The sequence below is a fragment of the Mytilus trossulus genome, chromosome 1, assembly GCF_036588685.1.
Source record: "Mytilus trossulus isolate FHL-02 chromosome 1, PNRI_Mtr1.1.1.hap1, whole genome shotgun sequence".
Classification (NCBI taxonomy): Eukaryota; Metazoa; Mollusca; class Bivalvia; order Mytilida; family Mytilidae; genus Mytilus; species Mytilus trossulus.
In genome coordinates this window covers 17,652,048-17,678,212 of record NC_086373.1, presented here as the reverse complement: position 1 = coordinate 17,678,212, position 26,165 = coordinate 17,652,048, and the positions used below count along the sequence as shown (strand labels likewise).

At 33.5% G+C, this 26,165-nt stretch overlaps 1 protein-coding gene across 1 annotated transcript; it reads left to right on the top strand.

Moving 5' to 3' along the window:
* Positions 1 to 8,742: 8,742 nt before the first annotated feature.
* On the top strand, positions 8,743 to 25,360 carry LOC134686994 (uncharacterized). Its single transcript, XM_063547324.1, has 8 exons — positions 8,743 to 8,848; positions 11,076 to 11,326; positions 12,175 to 12,276; positions 15,054 to 15,211; positions 15,646 to 16,401; positions 19,519 to 20,931; positions 22,064 to 23,455; positions 24,080 to 25,360. The coding sequence occupies exons 1-8, from the start codon at positions 8,811 to 8,813 to the stop codon at positions 25,205 to 25,207; spliced, it is 5,238 nt and encodes a 1,745-aa protein (XP_063403394.1). The 5' UTR covers positions 8,743 to 8,810; the 3' UTR covers positions 25,208 to 25,360.
* The last annotated feature ends 805 nt before the right edge of the window (positions 25,361 to 26,165 follow it).

Genomic DNA, 26,165 nt, shown 5'->3' with positions numbered 1-26,165 from the left:
TATTTTGTTTATCTTATTTAAATCCTTAAAGCATAGAACAATATTTTGCAGCAACATGCAAATGTCTTTAGTTATCTTGAATTGTACAAAATTCTTTGACTAGCGACACCCTTGGTTTCTCTGTTGAAACACTCAAAGACACTACCCCATATATAAATGGTTGTTGTCAAGGCTCAATGACCATTCCAGCTATAAACAATATTACCAGTCCATCCCATTGCATCTATGTCTAATTTACTACTCTACAGTCACTTTGGAACTAATTAAGGATTGTTACTGGCCTGTTACAACAATTTTATAACGTACAGATTGGCTATTATAAGTCTTTCAAAGAACGTTTTAAGTGTGACTTTAAAGCATACTGAAGATTAAAAAGAAGACATATTCCTTATGATTAACCTTTATTTGGAAGAAATTATGTATACTTTATAAAGGTAGTATTAAGGATGTTCGCTGCTCAGTTTCAAAATAAATAACTTTTCATAAAACTAGTATATATTGATAGGGAATAAATTGAGGAATTAAAATAGCCAAAAAAATATAGGGGTCCATGTGCTTGTTTTCGAGATATTAGCCATTGGAATTTTTGGCGGGAAAATGTTCTCTCTTGATTTTCCATAGCTTTAACATTGACCAGTTAAAGTTCTCAAGTACTATTATAAAATAAATAAAATTTTATAACACTTTTACAAATGACTTATAATTATACATGTAAAAGATTTATAAAAAGCAAAATGGGGGTTCATGGGGAATTTTTTTTAATGCATTCAAATGGATAAAACCAGAGAATTCCGAAAATTTGACAAAAATTCCAAAACATGACCAGCAGACATCCTTAAATCGTTACTTTTTGTTATTTATCAAATCAATATGGCTGCAAACAGAGACAATTCAACTCACTTTTATTACATGTACATGTATATAGTCATCCGGAAAATTTTGTATTATAACACATTTGTAATGCCTTGAGCAATACTTAAATAAACCTTGCTCATGAATTATTATTTAAAGTTAGCTGCAGGAGAAAGACATAACTTAATATTTTGAGTCTGTCTAAAATAAACCATGCTCATGATAATCAATGGAAGTTGAACACAGAAGAAAGACATCCATATTGACAAATTGGATTCAAGATGAACATGGTTAAGAGGAAGTTTGGACAGCATCACATGCCATACTGGGAAGTTACAATGAATCTGATAAAACTGTGACAATAAGGGAAATGTCAAAATTGAAAAGATAACAAATATATTAAGAATGCAATGATTGCAAAATACAGCAAAAAGTAGGGGAGTATTTAGACTTCAGTTCGTTGTAGAAAACTCTCCCAATTTAAAGGACTATTTTTGTGCTTTGTCTGCATTTCAAAGAATAGATTGACTTTGGAGTTGAAGATCCATTGGTGGCTTTTTGGCTGTTTTCTCTTTGGTCGGGTGGTCTTTTGGACACATTCCCTCTTTCCATTTTTAATTTTATCTGTCAATAGAATAACTCAAAATCTTTTCAATTTGTGAATGGCATCTATCCCGCTCAATAAATGTAGGCAGTTGAGATTAAAGAGTTAGATGAGCTTTTTATGGTTTATTTAGCAACATTCTACATTGAGCATGTTGAGTACTTGTATATTGTATTTCTGGTGATTAGATATTCTAGCATCTCATGGACACTGACACAGGTAATTATTTAAATAAATCATAGTAAGTTGATGACTGTCTTAAAAGTGTCTCACTTAGTTTATCAGGATATTGAAGTGTTTTAAAATATTCATACAGGTATATTGGTGTGTCAGATCAGAAAACATTGGAATAATATTTCCATGATACAAAACAAAACCAGAAATAATATATATATGCACATTCATTTAAAATAGCACATATGAATCTCAAAAGTATTGATTGTACCAGAAAAAAATAGTATTTGATATCTCCACAAAATTTTCATAGTCATTTTATATCTAAATCAATGCAAAAATACAAAGAAAACTTTGGACCAAGAAAGACAATTCCAACTTGTTTAGGGTCATCTGATTGCATTGCAGGTAAACAAATGGCCGCCGGAGAATTTGACATACCATTTTCATTCGTGTTTATTCACACTAATGAGCTACAATTTTGACTCTGGAGTTATTTTTTCCATAAAACTTTGATAAAGGAACACTCGAAAGGTGTTAATTACCATTTGCACTGTTAATTTAGAAGATGGAAGGAATAAATATAAACCGGTCACAAAAAAAAATGATTTCTCAAATAAAACGTCATTTTCTTCCAACAAAAGGTTAAAAAATATCAATAGATTCCAATCTTATGTGTAGATGAATGCGCGTCTGAGGTACACCATTATAAATTATCCATCTTTGCTTTTACCTCTGCAATCTGCCTTGTCACTTAATATTACCATGCAATGAGAGAGGGTCTGAATGGGGGGGTCTGTTATTCTGTAAACATTTAATTTTCACCCCTTTTTTCTCTAATCTTCAAAAAATAAGTCTATTCTTTAAAAGTGATTTTTTACGCAATATTCTCTAATTCTTTCCCCAGTTTTCTTTAATCTTTAATAAAAAGTAAAAAACATTCTTTTAAATGAATGAGAACGGTGATTTTCAAACAACAGCAAGGCTTTCATTTGTTTTTCAACAATGACATGTTGATGTGTATTGTTCTGCATGATTAGAGTGCTAGTTCCTTGAAGTAGTAATAAGTCCAAGTTCTCATCAGTTCTTTCCAATGATTTTGACTACATATAAAAAGATGTGGTGTAATTCAATAAGACAACTCTTCAAAGTGACCAAATGACACAGAAATTAACAACTATAGGTCACTGTACTGCATTCAAGAATGAGCAAAAGCCAACTGCATAGTCAGCTATAAACAGGGTCGGATTCAGGTTTTTGAAAGTGGGCCGTAGTTTGTAAAGATAGCCGAGCGGAGCGAGTCACAATTTTTTTTAAGGCCCCTTTTTAAGACTAAAAACATAAACGGTTTCTGGCGTGGGGCATGCACATTTTGTAGTTGCTGGTAAGGTGTAAGGGTTGGCCATTTTAGATGCTGTATCTCCCTATTAATATCTATCATAAAATGATAGTTTGGATCCAAGAGCTATCTACTGATACATTTAATGTGTGATTTGTCAGTAAAACATAGGCATGCAAAATTCTCGCATGTTTGTTGTAAGTTAAGTTAGAATAACCTCACAGAGTTCTTGTTGTTAACAAGATATACGCTGGGCTATTCGATTGAATTTGAAATACGACCGACACAAGTTAAAAAAGACAAACAAGCAATTTTTATCCAAATGTTTGGTTGATATGTTTCACCCAACAACATTAAGGAAAATGAAATAAAGGGTTCAAATCAATCAAAGGTTAAGAATGAGTCTGAAATTACAACAAATTTATGAATGCCGGCTGACAAATGAAGACATAAAGGCCACACCCAGTAGACAGGTTGCAGTCTGGTCTTGAAAAAAGTATTCCATATATATCAGTTCGGCGAAACAGATATTCCAGTCAGATATGAAAACCCCTGCCACAAAAAAATATGCCTGCTTTTATTCATCATGTTCATTTAATGCCTTCTGTTGGGAATTTTCGTTTCTAATAGCAAAAATGTGGACAAGATTTTTGTTTTGCGTCTAGAATTTTTGTTGAAGGCAAAAATCAGAGTTAAGATATTTTTCTCTCAAATATCTAAGACTGTCTACTCAAATCAAATGGTTCGTACTTCCGACTTTAAATCTATATAGAGCTTATACTGACTGGGGATCATTATTCAGCTATACTAGTATTAACTTTGAAATAGGCTAGGGCGTTTGTGGTTAAACATGTTTCCATAGTTAGATACTATTGCTGTGGAACTTTTTTTCATGAGAGTGTAATAAAGTCTATAGAGCATTACTTTCTGTTTGGTGGAATAGTGAAATAGAAGTCAATATGTTCTTGCTTAATCCTGTGTCGCTTTGAAGGTGTCATGATTGTCATCCTCAGCCTACGCAATGTGTTACTGTCATTTGAATTTCAAAATGACTGAGAGAAGTTTTATTAGACGCACTGCAGGTCAACTCCCACCATATCGAATCACATGACTTTGATAATCAGTAAATTCCAGCGAAAAATATCTTTATAAGTCAAGAATCGCGTATAAAAATTAAATAGTAGTACACGGGAAATGGCAAAGTTCACCATGTTCATGAAGTCTAGTCTGATTAATCATTTAAAAAAAAAATCTGAGCAAAGGGGGGACGTGCGCCCTTATTATAATATCACCCCTTCTGGATCCGCCACTGATAAAAGTCAGTCTGTTATCACGAAACCTAAAAAGGTTTACCAAGTTTGTTTTCACTTTTATTATATTTTTACAATAATTTTGATCATTTTCTTTAAATTTTAAGAAGGGAAAATTCTGTTTACAAATAATTTTTAGTGTTTTCTTTTATAAATCATTCAATATTCATTATATTTTTAGACCACGCATTTCTCTAATCTTTATTTTTTTTGCCCGTTATTCTCTAATCTTCATTTTTTTAAGGGCATTATTCTCTAATCATTTAACCCCATCCAAACCCTCATGAGAAAAATCATAAGTGCTATATTGTGGAACAGAATTTCTTGTCAACCGAAGCCTGTGGAATACCCTAATTAAAAGGGCATTGGTGTTGCTCATTGTAGACGTTTTTGTGTAATGTTTGTGGACTATTAATTGTGAATCTTTTATTGCTTTCTATTGTAAAACCGGACTATCCAATTTATCATTTTAAGTTATCTAGAATGGCAAATTGATTCGTAGTGAATATAAGGTTGACTAAATTGACTAGTTTAGAAAGACCTAATGGATGAAGTCTGTCTTTCAATATGTATGTCTACAGCACGCTTTCACTGAGATACAAAAGTCAGAAGATGAATGTAATATAAATTTCTTGGAAACTAGTTCAAGTTTAAAGAACTACTATTCTTTCTTAATCGCGCATGAAGAATTTGACCTTTTTGACATATAGTATAAAAAAGAAGATGTGGTATGATTGCCAATGAGACAACTATCCACAAAAGACCAAAATGACACAAACATTAACAATTAGAGGTCACCGTACGTTCTTCCGGGTCCTTATGGTACGATATAAAGTTTCAATGATATGAAGTCATGATGTCAGTCGGGAAAACTCGATGCTATGTTCTTTAGAGTTCCATTTGTTTTTGGATAAGTGTTCCTCGAACATGCCATTTTTAAGGTTGAAAGAAGTTATATTAAAAAATGTGGTGTCCCCGTAAAACCTAGTTTTAAAACCCACTTTTCATTTACAAAATGTCTGTACAAGGTCAGTTGTTGACATTTTTTGTTTAATGAGTATGACCAAGGATTTGTATAGTGACTATTCAAATCCTTGGTATGACCCCTCCCCCAAATAGTATATGAACATTTATTTCCTTCATATGACTTCAAAAGTAGTTTATACTTGTATCTATTCTCATTCTTCCTAAAATCTCATCATTTGACTTAAGTATGCATCGCTTATTTGTCAAGCTGGAAACTGTCTAGTGTGTCTGAAACTAATATAAAAAGCTACGAATTAACGATAAATTTTAACGTAGTATGTACAAAACGATGGACAGCATTTCATGCTCTATTCAGAATATAATATTTTCACTTAAACCAATCAATTTCAGCTACATGTATGTAAGATAAACAAGCTTCTGAATAACAAAGATTCGATTTTATTCAAAAATGCAATGTTACTGAAATTTTATTATGACATAAAGTGCAATATTCTATCATTTCATTCTATTAGTCTAGTTGATGCACAAGTTTATTACATATGCCATCCTTTGGGTTTTGGTACTCATCAACACCGAATAGAATCAATATTTTGAAGAATGCCCGTATACATTTAATCATATATATAACAACGTATATGGCAATGGTATATATCTATTCTGTATGGTTTACCATATTTGATGCTTAATGGAATGTATTACTTAAACAGAATAATTGATGAAATAGAATTAAAGTGTCAAAGGGGGGAGATAATTAATCGAGTTTATACAATTCTACGGCATTAAAGAAGTTAGTTTACCCATATGATCAAAGAGAATCAGACACTTTGCGCCAAGTTTGACGGAAGCAACACATTGCAAACGACCTTTTGAGTGATATTCTAGTGTAAAAAATAATGGTTAAAGCAGGTGTCTGACTCGTTATCTCATATACCACTATGGCGAAAAGGACTTGAAACATTTCCAGTTTCCCGCAGTTTTTTTTAATTCTCCCCCGTGCAAAATAACGGCAATAGCATGTGCTTGGACATCGTTTGAAAACTAGATTTGTATATGAATTGTAACAACACAATAAAAATCTATAAACAAGGTGAAAACTTACTTATGTTGTGCTATAAACTAAACATGAATAATAATGAAAAGATGATGATTATGTCACCATGGATTATATTGCATGTCTTGGCAATCCAATGCTTCCACAATAACAAAAGAAATTTTTGTCAGAATCGGTGCCAAAAAGTGTACAAACAGAATTAAAGATGATCTTGTTTACAGCCACTTAACAATGTTTATATTTATCGAATTTACTCGTCCAGCAAGTGTTTGGTATTTTTAGCACGATCTATTTAATAAACATTGAATGGAATATTAAACCCCGTAAATACTTACAACTGATCCGTAACGGGGTGTGTTCAACAGCAGAACAGGATTATTCTGAAAAGGGCGTGGAAAAGATCCCACAGGGACGGCTATATAACAGGAAAAGGTACCACAGTACAGCAGAACAGGTGAGTAAATACATGTACTTTGTGTTTTGTTTTTTATGTTCACCCACCTGTTAATTAGTAAACATACCTTGTTATTTCTGTCTATATAAATGACAATGAGCATTCTTCAATACGTACGGTTAATGGGTTTAAATACAATAAGTCACTACATCGGCTATTCATGTCCTACTAGTAAACATTCATATACCTTTTCACACATTTGTACAATTATTTACTGAATTTTAACCAAACATACAAGTTATGGATTATTCGTATGTTTCTACCATTGACATTGACACATTTAAAATCCGAAAATGAAAGTACTTTATTTCGTTTGGGGACACGTTTATAATAGAACAAACACGCTCGTAGCACACACTTGTTGTTGAACGCTTCAAATCTCCCAATGTCGTGTAATTTTTTAAAGTTTTCATGCATTCAGATGTCCTAAATCGACCTGAAAATGCATGTGATATTTGCCACTGGACGTTAAGCAAATAACGATCAATTAGTTTTCTATTCATGTTATGTTCTATTCAAATTAAAATCGATGGTGGAGACATCTTATTCTTTGATTGAAAGATATGAACGCAAACTCGTTGGCAAAGTGTATGACGTCTACACTGCAAGTGTTTCCTCGTTTATGGGAAGTGCATTTATTGACGGTCGCATTTGGTTTGCCCTCAACATTTCGCGTGACGTTTAAATGTTTTGATGTAGGACCGATTTTGCTAAAAAAAAACAAGTCACTTCAATCGAACTGTAGGGAGATTGAAGACCTACAAAACATAAAGTATGGTGACACAATAAAAGTTAATTTTCTGTAACCGGAATTGGGTATTCGGAGAACCAGGTAACACATTCTTCAAATACATCACATTTCTTTACTTTCGATTCATGGAAAGAAAAATGTAACACAAATTCATGGAAATTAGCTATGTAAAAAGCAATTAAGAATCACATATCTGTCATTAATTGCAACATGCTCTGTCGACTTTGACATTTAATCTTTATAACACCCTCACGACACAGAAACACCTTATGCAATACCGTTGAATCCTTATTGTCAGGGCTAGATTCAGACTCTATATTTTTGACTGCAATAACCCGACAAATCTTACTGCTGTACTGGAAGATTATAATCAGCGAAAAAGTATGAATTAGATTATTTCATAACTAGAAAATCTAACCGATGAGTATCCCTCCATGTGACTAGGACACTGCTAGATTTCACATGGATCTGAAACTTAAACCTCTAGAAATGCAGAGAAATTTAGCCGAGAATATTTTGTAACTCAAAACTATATGGTACTACTCAAATTCACTGAATGAAATTGATTGATTGATTGATTGGTGTTTAACGACACTTTCTGAACTATTGTGCTATTTTGTGGCTGTCAGTTTTCGTTGGGTGGTGGAAGCCTAAATGAAAGAAAGTCTGAGCAATTACCTTGATGGAAATATTATGAGGACTCGAGAAAGACCTAACTAATATAGTATAAAACTAACAACTGTATAATTGTGCATGCATAATATCTATTAGAATGTTTGCAAGACTTATGAAAACGGAAGAAATTTAAAAGGGAAGCTGACATCCCTAAGAAAAACCCTTCATGGTGAAGGCTTCAACCAGTGTATTTTTAAACCATCAAACGGTTTACTATAAAAGGCTCCGCCACCATTTAAAGATCATGTATCATTCATAATTCATTGCGGTAGTTCTATGCATTTTAACAAAGAATTATTGCATACAACAATATTCTTATAAACTAATGAAAATGTCATTAGTTTGTATGAAAAGGTGTAAACAATTGTTTCAACGTTTGATAAAAGTATATAATTTCAATAAAAATCTATTTATTGTCACATAAAGTAAGACATGAAAAATGACGACCAAAATTGATGCAGGTGACAATATTTTGAAGTAGTTACATTTATTCATATGCTAATTCGTCATCCCAAAATGACATGTAATTTAGATAAACTATTTTTCTTTGTTACGCTCACGAATACACATGTTATTGTCATGTCAGAAATAAGTTTTAAAACGTTAACTTGGGATGTTACATATCTATAATACTGGTTCTTTTATATGCAGGTAAGCCAGATCACTTTATAGCCAAATAAGTTTAGTGCAAGACAAAATAAGTTTAGTACAAGACAAAATAAGTTTAGTACAACACAAAATAAGTTTTGTACAACTCAATGTATAAGGGAGTGTAGTATGACAACCAAGATTTAACATTTTTGATGAATTTTACACATCTTAATATAATACATTGAAACACTGAACTGTTGTTTCAAAAGGCCAGATTGAAATTTCTGTTATCACCTTCTCTAGCCAATGGTTGCGATCCATAGAGAGGAGAGGACTCGGGATCGTAATTGTCATGTTTGCTAACTAGCCAAATGTTACGGTCCAGTCCCTTCCTCTCGTGCGCTAGCCAACGGTTAATGACCCAGTCACCTCGACTTATAGAGAGAAGGTGACTGGATCGTAACCCTTGACTATCAAAGATGTGCTGCTATAAACCCAGTGGCAACATCTCTTGTATAAGGATCCGTATTTGACATTATTATCAGTATACCCCACATGTCTTTTTTCAGTGGCTGTCAAAATCTCTGTCCTATACACCCCTCTCTGCTAAGCCGAAATATTTTATATCATTGTTTTGTTTGTTGTTTTGAATATGCCTGACATAGTTACCACCGTTCATTGGCAAACGACAATATGAACAGCAACCGACAGAGTTTGAATACTGAAGGATGGGCCAAATTCTGTAGTTTTGTCCTCGGATTATACCCAACATGCGATTTTAATGCGGCTGTCATAATTTCCACCCTTATCATAACCTGTTAATGTTTGTGTCATTTTGGTCTTTTGTGTATAGTTGTCTCATTGGCAATCATACCGCATCTTCTTTTTTATATTCGCATAATTCAACGTATTTGTACTGTTACATAGTTTTACATTTCGAAATATTGATGAAATAGTTGCCACTGGACGTTGTCAAACGACAATGTGAACAGCTACTGACAGAGCTTGAATATTAAAAGATAGGCCAAATGCTCTTTTGAGTTACACATGTAATTCAAGAGCGTTATTATAGAAAGTATTAGTAATAAAATCTAGCGAATTATAGTGATTCATGCTGGTTCACTATACATCATTTGTAATGAAGTATATATCTGTAGATATTATTTCAGCTTTATTAGTATACATCGACAAGCCTAAGGGTAGGATATTTAAAATGATAAACTCATTTATTTTGCCTGCAGTGAAAGTAAAGACAACTTATTAACACTGAAAAGTAGATAATTTAATAAATTACAAAGATTTAATAATTTTTATGTTAAGTTGATAAATGACATATTTTGTAAAAGGGATAGTGTTGTTGTCTATGAAAAGGACTTTTGTACAAATTAGATTGATAATACAGGTACGTCTTATTAATATAGGATTTAAACATTTTATAAGAAGAAAAAAAAACACCCTATAACCGAAGCTAATGATTTATTACAAAAATATGTGTTTTTTTGTTGTTGACAAGGTGCAAACGTAATACAATGTGGTTATACGCTATATTTTTACGACATAAAAGTGACATTTCACGCATTTTATTCACATGACACTGATTTACCTTGTGAAATATGACTTTGTACATAAAACATTATCTGGCTTGAATCGCTGATCTTATTAAATAAGGAAAAGTTATACTCTTTTAATGTACTCTTTAGTGATTATTTAAGGGTTTGATCGTCTTTTCGTCGTTTTCGCTTATTTTAAAATGATTTTGTCTAGCTCCTTTCTTGGGCTGATCTCAGTAGCAGTCAATGAATAAACGAATTGGTACAAAATGTAGGTTTGAATCCCTAGCTAGCAAATTTGAGGTAACACTGAGGGTTGATAACACTTGAGCCAGTGGAATTTAGGAATACGGATCTGTATTTTTTTAAATGACTTAACTGTTGAGTCTAATTCGTGAATGCTGTAAAAATCTAAAAAAAAAACCTGGCAGTTACTAGTATATGAATTTCAAACAATTGTGTTAAGAATGCATATAGCTTTCCTTATATTTTGGAATGATATTTTATGAAAAAAACCCAATTACAACTCCATTGCAAACTACCTTGAAATCATTTCTGAATATATTTTAATATTTTAATATTCTTATATTTATTTATTCTCGTTGTTGGGTAGTTTACTTAGTTGGCAAAACAACTTCATATTAATATATTACCAGTTGTTACATTGCCAGTCTTTATTTCAAATAAAATTAAAAAAGAAGACTCTGTTACATGTATCTGTTCATTTCTTTTTACAGTGAAATCATGACACCTTCACTTACACTTTTTGTGGTCTGCCTTTTGATGCCATCCTATGGAAATTCTCTACAAGACGTTAAACCAGACATTACTATAGTAGGGTCTCCAAACATCGTTGCCATTGTAGATTTTCACTTAGATACGGACAGCGATGGGAACTGCATAAATCTATCAAGAACCGGTATCGACTCACTGATGGCTTTGAAATGGGCTAACGAAATCCTGGACAAAAATACACCAAGACAAACCGGTAAGATTTCAACATGGACTAATAATAAAAAAGAACTCGGCTGGAATTAAGTTAGTTTTTTGTTTAATTTTTCTATGTCAGACTATATAAAGGGTGTTTTACATGACCTGGCAATTACAGAAACTTGAATGAGTTTGCCGATGTCAATATTGGTTCGTTATTGAGATTATGTAAGTTAATAATTTGTTTATTATTGTGACTTGTGAACTTGTATCAATACACATATACAAGTAACACAATTGCAAAGTTTGATTTATAGTCAGTGTAGGCACTCGGACCATTCGATCTATAAGTCAGTGTAGGCACTCGGACAATTCGATCTATAAGTCAGTGTAGGCACTCGGACAATTCGATCTATAAGTCAGTGTAGGCACTCGGACCATTCGATCTATAAGTCAGTGTAGGCACTCGGACAATTCGATCTATAAGTCAGTGTAGGCACTCGGACAATTCGATCTATAAGTCACTTATTTGACAAATCGAGAAGGGTAATTAATACACATGCACTTGTCTCTGTAAAAGATTTCCTATATACCGTTACATGTTATTAAGGTATAAAGGCATTTTTTTCTTTAGAGACAATTAATTTGCCTGTGGGTTTAGACAGTATCACGGACTACATGTAAATACAATACATGTATTTCTTAAATAATTCACAATTAAAACAAATAATTATTTTCTAATATTTAGATTTTAAGATGTAAATCATTTAAATGTTATGTCATGTATATATTGTATAGAAACTGTTAGAGCAGAATTCTCAAGATATATATAACAAAGTTTTACAAAAGTTCAAATTTAAGTCTTTTTGTTTTGTTTAAACCTGTTCTATGTTATCATATTTTCAGGACTTCTACTTTACGACTCATGTGGATCTTTGACAAGGGCCCTGAAGATTGTCGGACAATTAATTAATACCCAAGGCTGTAGTAATTGTACAGAAATTGTCGGTAGGTAAAATAATACTTAAACATCTATTGATATTTTGTTTGTATGTATACAAAATGTTGAAATTAATTAGGCATGTTTTCCAACCAACAAAAATTATCAATATAAGGATATTTTAAAGTGTTTTATTTCCTAACAAAGCCCACTATCTAGAAATGCCGAAATATTATATACTATCATTATTCAATCTAAAAATTTACGTAATTTGAAAATTGTTCATGCATTTTGAAATGAAATTTAAGTGGCGCATTTAAATATTATATTAGCTCATTTCGGGGCATAGATAATAACCGATTTCCCTTGAATTTGTTTCATTTACGGGATCAAAAACTCCAAAAACTGTTAAAAAAGCTAGGGGAATCAAATGTCATTTTTATGCAATTTTGAATTTATAAATTCATGTCCCTAAGCGGTATAAATGGCTGTTTAACTCAATTTTGATACACGTAGAAAGTTATTTCTGAAGACACAAGCAAATTCGCCTTATCTGAAAATTTATGGAGTATGTTATATTCCTTATAATTTAACATCGCTATTACGAAAATTAAACTGTACATGGATTCACATAAACAATGATGCATGCATTTGTTACATATTCGACTCAGCCGTTGTCGGTGCGTTTAAAGTTCAGGCGATTCTTTCAGTCCTTGTTCTTATAGTTTGTATATTTGTAAACTATGGATATACGAATTTTGACATCGACAAACTACTGTTCACTCTTATTATTTCTCAATTTCAAACAAGGTCCGATTGCTTAATAACGTCTTTAGTGTAGGATGTATAAATGTTTGGACTCATCTCATAAGAAATAAAGGCAATAGTAGTATACCGGTGTTCAAAAGCAAACTGAGAGAAAACAAATTCAAGTTACACACTCATCAACCATAAGAGGAAAACAAAGTAACAACAGGAACACCGACGAGCAACAAAAACAAACACAAACCACACATAGAAACGAATAAAAGAAGGTTAAATCCAAAGTCCCAATCTAAGGGCCCTATTTTCAGCACTTTAAAACATTTGCAACCAGTCTTTATGGTAGTCTGCAGATGATCCGTTGGGAGATTAAATTACTCATAATAAAAACAACCATACACAGTGACATTGAAATACGCAAAATATAAGTTTTATAATATATCTGAAGGGAAAAGGGTATTATCAATAGTTCGTCTCCTTTTAAAAGAAATTATAACTAGAGGTTCTAAAGAGCCTGTGTCGCTCACCTTGGTTTATGTGAATATTAAACAAAGGACGCAGATGGATTTATGACAAAATTGTGTTTTGGTGATGTGCTTGTACATCTAACTTTACTGAACATTCTTGCTGCTTACAATAATCTCTATCTATAATGAACTTGGCCCAGTAGTTTCAGTGGAAAATGTTAGTAAAAATTTACAAATTTTATGAAAATTGTTAAAAATTGACTATAAAGGACAATAACTCCTTAGGGGGTCAATTGACCAATTGAGTCATGTTGATTTATTTTAAGGTCTTACTTTGCTGTACATTATTGCTGTTTACAGTTTATCTCTATCTATAATAATATTCAAAATAATAACAAAAAACGGCAAAATTTCCTTAAAATTACCAATTCAGGGGCAGCAACCTAACAACAGGTTGTCCGATCCATCTGAAAATTTCAAGGCTATATAGATCTTGACCTGATAATCAATTTAACCCCAGTCAGATTTGCTCTAAATGCTTTGGTTTTTTGAGTTATTAGCCTAAAACTGCATTTTACCCCTATGTTCTATTTTTAGCCGTGGCGGCCATCTTGCATGGATGGCCGGGTCATCAGACACATTTTTCAAACTAGATAACCAAAAGATGATTGTGGCAAAGTTTGAATTAATTTGGCACAGTAGTTTTAGAGGTGAAGATTTTTGTAAAAGATTACTTAGATTTATGAGAAACGGTTAAAAATGACTATAAAGGGCAATAACTCCTAAAGGGATCAACTGACCAATTCAGTCAGGTTAACTTATTTGTAAATCTTACTTTGCTGAACATTATTGCTGTTTACAGTTTATCTCTATCTATAATAATATTCAAGATAATAACCAAAAAAATTACCAATTCAGGGGCAGAAACCCAACAACCGATTGTCAGACAGATCCTGACCTGATTAACAATTGTACCTCATGTCAGATTTGCTCTAAATGCTTTGGTTTTTGAGTTATAAGCCAAAAACTGCATTTTACCCCTATGTTCTATTTTTAGCCGTGGCGGCCATCTTGGTTGGTTGACAGGGTCACGTCACACATTTTTAAAACTTTATACCCCAATGATGATTGTGGCCAAGTTTGGTTTAATTTGGCCCAGTAGTTTCAGAGGAGAAGATTTTTGTAAAAGTTAACGACGGGCCAGGTGAGTTAAAAATGAAGTAGAAATACAAACAACGACAAGTTTAGAACAGGACTTTCCATAAAGAAGAAGACGCGGTGAAATAAAATTGCAACCTGAGTGTAAAAATCAAGACAACAGTAGTATACCGATGTTCAAATTTCATAAATCGATTTAAAAGTTACAAAGCAATGTAAGAAACAAAATCCGATGGAATCGCACGACCTTTTTAAAGAAAATAGAACGGGTGCGCCGAGAGGGAAAGCGTATACTGCTATGCATGCACCAACAGCCATGGAAATCCATGCGTATGTAACAACTTACCCTCGATACTTTTAAATGCAGACATTTTATTTACTTATGGCATTGACCAAGCTTAGGTACATAATTGCTATTAGATTTAACTAACAAATTAATTTTTATATTATGCAAACAGGTTTAATAACATTTACAAAAAGAGATATTCAGACAAAAGTTTTAGATGTTATACGACCGTTTGGGATCGTCCATGTTGGTATATCACAAGGAAGCCACACCACCTTTAGTTCTGACCTGTCTTTAACTGTTGCAGCCGTTTCCATCTGGAAATCTAAGGTATGTGATTCTAAAGGCACACAAACGTTATTGACAAGACCTCATTATGAGATGTCTTTCTTATTATATATTTTTAACATTCGTTTAATTATCGTGTTCGAAATTCTTAGCACAAAGTATGAAAACGGAAAACTCATGTTTTTGAAAAAAAAGATGTTATAAGATATCATGTTACTATTTCAACGAATACATTAATTCCATTAAAAAAACCCGAACAAAAACACTAAAAATCACAAATAAGATGTGAAATAGATTTTACAAAAAGCAAACCTGATTTCTAAAGTTTGATGATAATAGTGAGACAGAGACAGTTATATTTCAGCCCGAGCGATGCTCATACTACTACACACTATCTTGAATATTTTGGACTTTGATTTAACATGTGGTCAACATATGACTTTTTATTCACAGAACCTAATAAATATATTTTCTAGGCTGTAGTCAAGATATTGGAGGAATTTCATTGGAAACATATCGACGCCTTTGCTATCAACAGCCCTCTGGCTACAACAGAACTTGAGTTATTCTTACAAGTTGCGTTTTCAAATGATGTCTGTGTCCGCAGGTTACAACATACAGACAATAGCTCGACCTTAGTGAACTTGTCGTCTGATGTAGTAGTTATTTTTGTATCGGGTCATGATAACATCGATGAATTACTTTCAAGGTTGACGTCAGACAGTAGTAAAACATTTCTCATCGTGGGTGATTCTAATATTGAACTTGTAACTTCCGAATTAGGTAATAATACTTTCTTGCTGAAGGAACAATCACCCGTTGTTCAAAATATGCAACAGTACTTCGCAAATGAGTTCAGTATTAGCAATAACAGTGAACCAATATTTGCAGAGTTTTTGAAATCTCTGCCTTATTGTGAATATGATATAGTATTCAACCATACAGTCTGTAATAAAAGCATGATAACATATTGGACCTCTAGATTACACGATCGAACATTTCATAACGCCCTGACTGCGTACTATAACATCTTTAGGCTTATATCACGGAAGGAAACATTCAGCTGTAGTGGATATGACTTTACAAAATGTCTAAAAGCGGTTAATTTCGTTACCCTTAGTTCCCATCAGACTCCAGCTGGAAATCCATTTCGAACAAATGAATTGACTGATAGGAATTTCTTGGAACAGGTTCCAGTAATTGTAACTCAAGGACCATCGATGTCATCTGAGGTTTGTTTTTCAATAACACTTTTTTTTAATAATAAGAATACAAAACTATGAGCAATATTAAAAAAGCGAAAGATAATAGCATATCAAAACACCAGAAAATAACGATTGAGCGACACGATCCTTACTCTAGATATTTCTAGTCAACTTGTTATCAGTTATGATACTCATTGTGTTACAAACAAAATAACCATGATTGATTTGATTTCCCATCTTCGACTACTTTATTACCAAGAAGTCTTTACATACACATACTCGTTGTCTAGTATCACTGTACAGCAATCGCCATGGAAAAAGCGAATGGTAATCATACATGCTTCATCAAATATGAAGTGTATGCATTCATTCGATGCTAAACGTGTTTGTGTGATAAGTGTGGATTGTCCTTTTCCTCACTTTTGTAGTCCACTTAACTTCAATCGATAGTTTCACTTTAAGATATTGCTATGCACAGAGAAGACATGTAATTGAGACTACAAAATCTAATTAAAGATATTAGGCTTATGAAAATTGTTGTTGTGGTATCTTGGTTGTTGCAGTCGATTCCGGTGCTGTTTGATATTTCATCCTCAATGGTATAACCAGCCCAGTAGTAAAGACTCTTATGCCAACATGAAATAGATACAGTCATATTCTGTAAATTACCTGTTTAAATATTCAAATCTATCGAACCACTGGGTATGTTTCTACCCCGAGGTTAAGACGGACTTAGCAGCATTTGGCACAACGTTTTGAATTTTGTTTTCCAATGCGCTTCAAATGAAATTTTGCCTATCTACTGTAAAATCTTGTAAGACGAAGTACTATATTAAACAATAAGACAGGACCCGGCTTTCGAGAGTTATGTAAGGAGTAAGACTTAGTTCTCTGAAACTGATCTGAAAATGTGTTTAGTTCGAACATACACAAATGTTTTTTTTTAATTAGAACTTCAATAAACATGTCTTAAGATGACCTCAGGATAATTAAAATTCTTTTTTTTCATAATTGTATCAAAAACACATGTATTTTGCTACACTGTTCCTTTTTAAGATTCAGAGTGTTACATGTCCGATATGGTAATAAGAATTTTATTCCTGCCTTCGGCATTATATGCAGTATGTTTTGGGCGTTTATCGTATTTCCATGAAATTACATACAAGACGCACATGTAAAACATGTTGAGCAGAATTTCTTAAACGTTTAAAAGTGAATGTTAGATACAGGTTGAACATGTAATACATAGGTATTGATATTATTTGCTACTGTAAAATCAGACGAATAAATGATTGAACTGACTATCTTAGGACAGTTTTAAATTACAGATTTAAACGTATCATAAGATGGTCTTATATTAGTAATAAAGTCTCTCATTAGAAATGTTGTAGGAAATGTTTAAGAATACATTTGAAAACAAGGCCCCCTGATATATTTACTCAGTTATTTATGCGCAAGACGCGAGTTTTTTGTACGTAAGAATCTAGACGCTATACTTGTATTTCGTTTAATAAGGCAAATAAAGGTATCTGCAGGTTTATAAATTGATTCCATGGTAGATTTTAACCGATCTGTAATATTAGCAGCTACTTTATCGTTTATCACTGATGAATAACATTAGCATCTATACTTTTAAGAACCAATGCTTATTAACCCCCTTCTTCGGTTAAATTATCGAATTTGTACTAACCATGTGCAACAAGAAAATCTGCTAATCCATGTGGAGCAATTGAGATCAACATCTGTTTCAGGAAGGGTTAGTTTTGCTCAGTCTTGTGGAGCAATTGAGATCAACATCTGTTTCAGGAAGGGTTAGTTTTGCTCAGTCTTGTGGAGCAATTGAGATCAACATCTGTTTCAGGAAGGGTTAGTTTTGCTCAGTCTTGTGGAGCAATTGAGATGAACATCTGTTTCAGGAAGGGTTAGTTTTGCTCAGTCTTGTTGAGCAATTGAGATCAACATCTGTTTCAGAAAGGGTTAGTTTTGCTTAGTCTTGTGGAGCAATTGAGATCAACATCTGTTTCAAGAAGGGTTAGTTTTGCTCACCCTTGTGGAACAATTGAGATCAACATCTGTTTCAGGAAGGGTTAGTTTTGCTCACCCTTGTGGAGCAATTGAGATTAACATCTGTTTCAGGAAGGGTTAGTTTTGCTCAGTCTTGTGGAGCAATTGAGATCAACATCTGTTTCAGGAAGGGTTAGTTTTGCACAGTCTTGTGGAGCAATTGAGATCAACATCTGTTTCAGGAAGGGTTAGTTTTGCTCACCCTTGTGGAGCAATTGAGATCAACATCTGTTTCAGGAAGGGTTAGTTTTGCTCACCCATGTGGAGCAATTGAGATCAACATCTGTTTCAGGAAGGGTTAGTTTTGGTCAGTCTTGTGGAGAAAATGAGATCAACATCTGTTTCAGGAAGGGTTAGTTTTGGTCAGTCTTGTGGAGAAAATGAGATCATCATCTGTTTCAGGAAGGGTTAGTTTTGGTCAGTCTTGTGGAGAAAATGAGATCATCAACTGTTTCAGGAAGGGTTAGTTTTGCTCACCCACGTGGATCAATGGAGATCAACATCTGTTTCAGGAAGGGTTAGTTTTGCTCACCCACGTGGATCAATTGAGATCAACATCTGTTTCAGGAAGGGTTAGTTTTGCTCAGTCTTTACATTTATGAAGTGTTTTGTAGACTGTTGATTGTATTTTTGTTTCGTCGCCTTATATTATTTCCAAACTTTCGTCTGTCTCTCGTCGGCTTATTGGCTTTGAATATCCCTTGCTATCCTCCGTCTCTATTTTCAAAAGGCAAATGGAATGTTTATAATCAATTTTGTAGTGACACATATACAGATAACATACCTGTTTTCTATCGTATATACACATTATGCACTTATTCTACGGACTACAGACAAGACAAGATCTTTTCAAACGTTGATCTTTTGAGTGAAATGTACGTCCAGAATCGCTTAACGTTTTGAACTGTATCTTACCCACGGACATAGTTACAAATGTCGTTCGACTTCTTTGGTCCTTGTACATTATGTAATTTATAGTTATATGACCTTTCGGTCGTATGAAACTTTGATGTATTTAACGATATACAGTATTGAATCACGTGTTAGGTTGAGTACTAATTTTCAATCCATATGTTGCAGGTTTTCAGAATAGTCAACGATTCTATCATATATACAACTGGAAACTTCAGTACAACAAACAATATCCAGTCTTCTTTATGTAATGAATCCTGTTACAAATGTGGCGAATGTTACAGGCCAGAGGAGGAAATTAAACCATCCGTTATTGTAAAAAATGGTGACATTATTTTTACAGCTGGGTTTCCTGTATATAAAGACTCCAAATATGGATCTTCTTGTACGGAACTATCGAGAGAAGGCATTTTAATGGCACAGTCGTTCATGTATGCTATTGATACTGTAAAAGATAAATATCCCTCGAAAAATTTGTTTCCAAAAGTTTCTATTGGCGCTTTGGTATATGATACATGTGGCGGAAAAACTCTAAACGCAGCACAAATTGTTAGTAATTCAAAGTGCCCTTTAACTTTTTTCAGCGGACAAGATAACACTACTATTTCCGGAAGCTTGTTGTCCGACATTAGATATTCCACCTCTATCCATTTACCAAGACCAGGACCTTTAACAAGTGATTTAGCATCGTTTAAAATTTCTAACGCTGGTTTATCACTATCGCTGGAAAACTATGACATATATTTAAAAGATCTATCTTCATTATTGAAATCACTTAACTGGACGTATGTATCAATTGTATACTCAGACGATTTGAGTAAAATGGACTCTGTGAATAAACATATATCTGATATGCGAAGTGGTGGAATATGTATATCTGATGAAATCGTTTTTCAAAACACAATTAACACAATCGATGAAGTAGCATCAAAGGTCGTCAATTCTACTCTTAAAAGTGGTGCAATTGTTCTTTTAACGACGCTAGAAGATACTATTAAGTTGATGGAGTACCTTCGGGCGAAGAATTTTACTTTTGAAAATGTCAATTTCATATTATTTGCATGGAATATTATCACTGATCTACCAAAAGGTTCAGTTGTCATTCGGCCACGGAAATTATCGGACCCATCCCTAAAACAGGAATTGAAATCACTTTCGGTTATTGATAATGGTTATTACAGAGGACGGGTAACAGATAGCGTTAACCATTGGTGGGCAAAATATCACGAGAGTCGCCATAAATGCCACATGTCAATAAAAGACAATACTATATACCCGAACTATTGCACTAATCAACCGACCTTTTCCGAAGAGGATATTAATATGACAGTTCCAGGTCTAATTGTTGAATATGTCGACATTATGGTCGCCATTGTAGATGGACTATATAAAACAAAATGCCCATCTCAGTCCGGACCATGTGAAGCATTTATGTCATCTGATGATTTGGTGGATTATATCAAAGCAACAGTTCCCGGATTCACATTTACAGACGGTTCCAAAAAGATTAGCTTTTCAGCCGATGGTTCTTTGAGGACGCCATTAGAAGTATTCAACATTCAACTTTCATCTGAAATCATGGTAAAGTTATCTTTCCGAACTTTATGTAGAATTTCAGGCAATTAATGTGACTTCATTGATTACTTGTCTTTCGTCTCGATTTTCCCTGCTCGCTTTTGATCATGCTTTTGCTTCGCTACGTTATTGAGTATGATTGAGTATGAGTGCCAATGAGACAACTCTCCATCCAAATATCAACTTATAAAAGTAAACCATTATAGGTCAAGGTACGGCCTTCAACACGGAGCCTTGGCTAACACCTAACAACAAGCTATACAGGGCCCCAAAATTACAAGTGTAAAACCATCCAAATGGTAAAACCGACGGTCTAATCTATATAAGAAAAAACGAGAAACGAGAAACACGTAAATATTACAAAAACAAACGACAACTACTGTACATCAGATTCCTGACTTAGGACAGGTGCAAGCATTTGCAGCAGGATTAACAGTTTAATGGCACCAAACTATCTCTCTTTTACTGAGACAATAGTATAACATCACAACATAAAACACACACGACAATTTATATACATTTATCCATCTCTTGTTTCAAGTTTAACAAGGTCAAGATTTGTGCAAAATCTTATTAAAATCTGTGCCACGCAGTTTCTCTAACTTTCCTTAATCAAAAAAAGATTTTATCAGTGCAGTACTTTACATAATGAAAATTTCCATTATATCCACAGTTCTAATATGCTGTTAATAATTTTAAAACGATTACAAATTGAAATGCTAGCCTCACACAGTTAATGTAATCGTCAGAAGTAAATCTAACATAAGAAAATACAACTGTCATTTTGCATTTTAATACTTGTATTAAACTTGAATAAAGTATGATAATACAAAGAGTTTTATCAGATATGGATATTAACTTCTGCACCTTAGAGGTTAATAAGTGTCAAAGCTTCACATTCAACCAATAAAGTAAATCATTTCAATAGAGATTGTGATGAACGGGACAATTTAGTGCAGTAATAATAAACGTGTTTATATCCGACATAACATTTTTATAAACATCCGAAATTCTTCGAAATTGTCTGAACCTGCTTGGCCACTGAACACAAAACTTATATCGCTAAGTAGTCTTTGAATTAAAATAACCACTCGTCTTTTTTTTTTTAGAAATACATTAGATATTTTCTCTTTTATAGATTGCAACATTATCAGAAGAACATGCAGTTACCCTGTCGACAAACCAGATATTTGCTTATGACTCAAATAACTCTCCTGTAGTTATTCAGCACCAGTGCTCTGGATGGTGCCCAACTTGTCACCAGTGTCAAACAAATACTGCACAGAACATTGACTACTTTTATAAGTCTGGTGACATTAATATTTTTGGATTGTTTCCAATACACACCATGGGTGCTAAGATAGGAGTATGTGATAAATTGGCACTCAATGACGGAACAGAATATCTTACAGAGGCTTTCCTCTATGCTATAAATACTGCGAAGTCGAGATATCCATACCTGTTAAAAGGAATTACTATTGGTTCTTTAATTGTCGATACGTGTTCAAGTGAAGACACAGTACAGCAAAGTGTAGCAAATTTCGAAAGTTGCTTTGCTTCGTTTTCATCACCGAGCGGGAAAATGGTGTCACCCACGTCTGTTCCTAGTTACCTATTTTATTCAAATATCAGTACGACAGAAGACATAAGCGCATCAATTAAACGACATGATAAATTTGTCATGTCACATTCTACTGATTTCAAAAATAAAGAAACAGTCATGGGAACATTAGAGTATTTATACGCGACGTATGAAGCTACTACAATTGTTAACTTTTTATCAAAAATGAAATGGACTTATGTTTCTGTTGTGGGATCTTCGGAACCTCTCTATACATGGAAGGTGCAACAGTTTGAAGAACTGGCGGCACAAAATAACATTTGTATAAATACAGTTCATTCTGTATCAGATTCCGGTACAGCTCAAGCTGCTGTTGATGTTATTAGTACTGGTCCTACCAATATGAACGTTGTAATACTTTTCCTCTCCGTTGAAGATATAAAAATGTTTTTCGGTTCTAAAATTCTCAGTAAGGTCCATATTATTGGGGACACAAATATTGCATGGAATGGCTTCAATACAAATATCCAGATTCCTCTTGGAACAATAGTAATAGATCGGTCAAACAAGGTTAATTCAGATCTGAAAGCTTATTTAGATACCCTAAATTCTCAAACTATGAGTCAATATGGAAATCCTTGGCTGAAAAAATTTCAGATAGGGCGTGAAAATTGCAAGCTTAGCCAATCTCAGTCTTGCAGCTTACCCAATGATATTATATTGCAGTCATCAAAGGTTGTATTGGAAACTGATATAATCCTCCATGGTTTACACAGTAGAATTATTAGACTTTGTGGTATACAGACAACAATGTGTGAACAGCTAGAAAGGGAAGGATTGTCTCTGCAATGGGAGGATTTTAGATATATCAGCTTCCCTTATCAACTGGATCAGATAGTACTCTATTCAACAGATGCGTACAACGGTGCTTATCAGATCCAAAATTTCCAAGAAAATAAAATGGTCAAGGTAAATATATTATTACATAATTGTCAGAGGGCGGCAAATCACCAAGGGTTGGTTTATACATAATTATAAATATTTAAAAGCATACAATATCATGTAGCGTCCTGTAGTCTATATTTTGCTATTGCATCACAAAAGTTATACAACGACACATCATTGGGAGACACGACCGAAAAAAACCCAAACAAAAACTAACTCAAGATTGCAATAGTGTAGCAATAGTCCACCGTCAATATACCGTAACATATCACATCAATGCCTTTCCACGGGACACAACCACATCTCCTTATCTTTTATCAAAAGATTATTCTTTGTCTGGTTTTTCGGTTCATATTTTGCCTTTGCAAGCTTGTGAACAGTAGTTGCGACATAGGACAACTGATTATTTTATAATTTTTTGGGATTAAAAAATGATATTTAAATTTTAAAACAGTATATACTTGCACGGTAGTCACTGGGGTAACACTGATAATATAATTGTAACAATTTTCTTTATGGGTATGTGTTCACAATTATAAGCCTGATATGTTGGATGAGTTTTGTTATACACGTATAGTAGGTTAGTGGTATAGAGGCAAGTAAAAAAACGCTTCACATATATGTAAATTTAATATATTTCCTTTTAAGGTTGGAGAATGGGCAAATAATAATTTAACTCTATCCAAAGAAATGATCCGTGCATACAGTAATGGTGGTTTGGTACTGAAAGACTTACCGTTGTCTCGATGTATCGGCACTTGTTTATGCACGAATATTAACAACACAGATGAAGCAACAGAAAAGCCGGAGCCTTATCAAGACCCGGATATGATCTTCTATTCGTCGTCTGCCAAATTCAACAAGAAATTATGGACAATAATTGTACTTGCAATTGCTTGTGGTGGAGTCGGGGCGTCCATGTTATTCATCGTATACGTAATTTACAAAACATGTATCGGGTGTCTGAATAAACGGTACATAGGACTCGGAATTCTTCTACTGTTATCAATAACAGCACTGTATTTGTCCGTTCTTCCATTTCTGTTTACACCAAGTGAAATGGGCTGCACTGCAAGATATCTTCTACCAGGAATAAGTTATGCATTAGTTTATGCGACATGTTTGGCCAAACTAATGTCGTTGAGATCGTACAAATTAATTGGATTAGGAGGTGAAATTTCAAATTTGAATCAGTTTTTGACGGTTACATTTGTAAGTGGTGTGCAAATAGCAATATCGGTACAATATGTTGCTCTTAAAGGACCGTTCATGGAAACAAGATTAATGGACGATGAACAAATGTATGCATGTAAATTTGACAAAGAAGTGTTTGTAATGTATTTAATATATGACATGTTATTAATAGTAATCTGTTCTTTGTACGCTTTGACTGTTAGAAAAGAGAAGAAAAATATGGGCGAGGCTATCTTTATTCTTATTAGCAGCTGGATAAACATTGTTTTATGGACAGCTTGGGTAGCTGTAACATTTATAATATCACATGACTATGTGGAACTAACAATTTGTACTGGAATGCTGGCGTGCGCAACAGTGGTCGTTTTGACAGTATTTGTACCGAAACTACACAAAATTTCAAAGTTAAAATATGATGTGAAGAAAAATGGAGTTCAAAATGGTGGCTATAAAATCGACACTGAATTCATGTTTGAAAGACCTCATACATTGCCAGGTGGATTTAGAAGTTCTTACAATATGTCGCCACAAAAAACAAATCCGAAAAGTATATCTACGTTTGACTCGAGTATGAGTTATTGAAATAATCATTACGCCAAAGAAGTTGTGTATTTCACTTTTTATTCAAGAATTCTTTAATTTAATCATATCTTTAATGAAAAATTAAACTATACCGAAAGAGATTTGAGAAATTTTACGCAAACCCTATGTGATATAACAGAACTATTAACTATTTGTGTCATTGTGCGTGAAAGGAATGTTGGTTTGAAAACGGCAAATCGTACTATTGAACAAGCATTATCATCTTCTCAACCTATTAGCTGTTTCAACAAAACCTTTTAAGTATGCTTATTCCATGTTACATGTTTCATAATTACCAAAATGACCTCATGTACAGAATGATATAAGGTACAGAAATCCTAAATTTCATTAATTATTTAATGTGTTCAACTCCTTATAAGGGTCATTATATTTTGTTAAAGCGTTAACTGGGATTTTGCTATATTGTAGCATACATAATATAATGATCAGAATTAATCAAAATGCTTTGTTCCTTCGATGTTTTTTTTGTTTCTTTTGCCACGAAGATTGCAAATACATACTCTTTACTTTACCATCAACAGTATTGTCAACAATATAGTGGATACACTCATCATAGATACCAGGACTACATTTTGTAAGTGAACAAGCCACATTTTTTCAACTTTAATGATCCACCCTACCTGTAGGCTAAATAAAGGCAACATTAGTATACCGCTGTTCAAAACTCATAAATCCATGGACAAAAACAAAATCCGGGTAACAAACTAAAACCGAGGGAAATGCATTAAATATAAGAGGAGAACAACAACATAACACTAAAATGTAACAAACATAGACAACATCCCACGGGAATAACAGATATAACATATATATAACACCAAAACCAAATACATGAATTTGGGATGGACAAGTACCGTGACACGTCTTATCGAAATGTGTATTTACACTCAAAAATAAGAGAAAACAAACGACACAACGTTATAATGTAAATCATGAC

Excerpts from the sequence above, each read along its gene's own strand:
- LOC134686994 (XM_063547324.1), top strand. The coding sequence starts at position 8,811 with ATGTTACATATCTATAATACTGGTTCTTTTATATGCAG. Across the intron at positions 11,327-12,174 it reads AAATACACCAAGACAAACCG|GACTTCTACTTTACGACTCA; the intron begins GTAAGATTTCAA and ends TCATATTTTCAG. Across the intron at positions 15,212-15,645 it reads TTTCCATCTGGAAATCTAAG|GCTGTAGTCAAGATATTGGA; the intron begins GTATGTGATTCT and ends TATATTTTCTAG.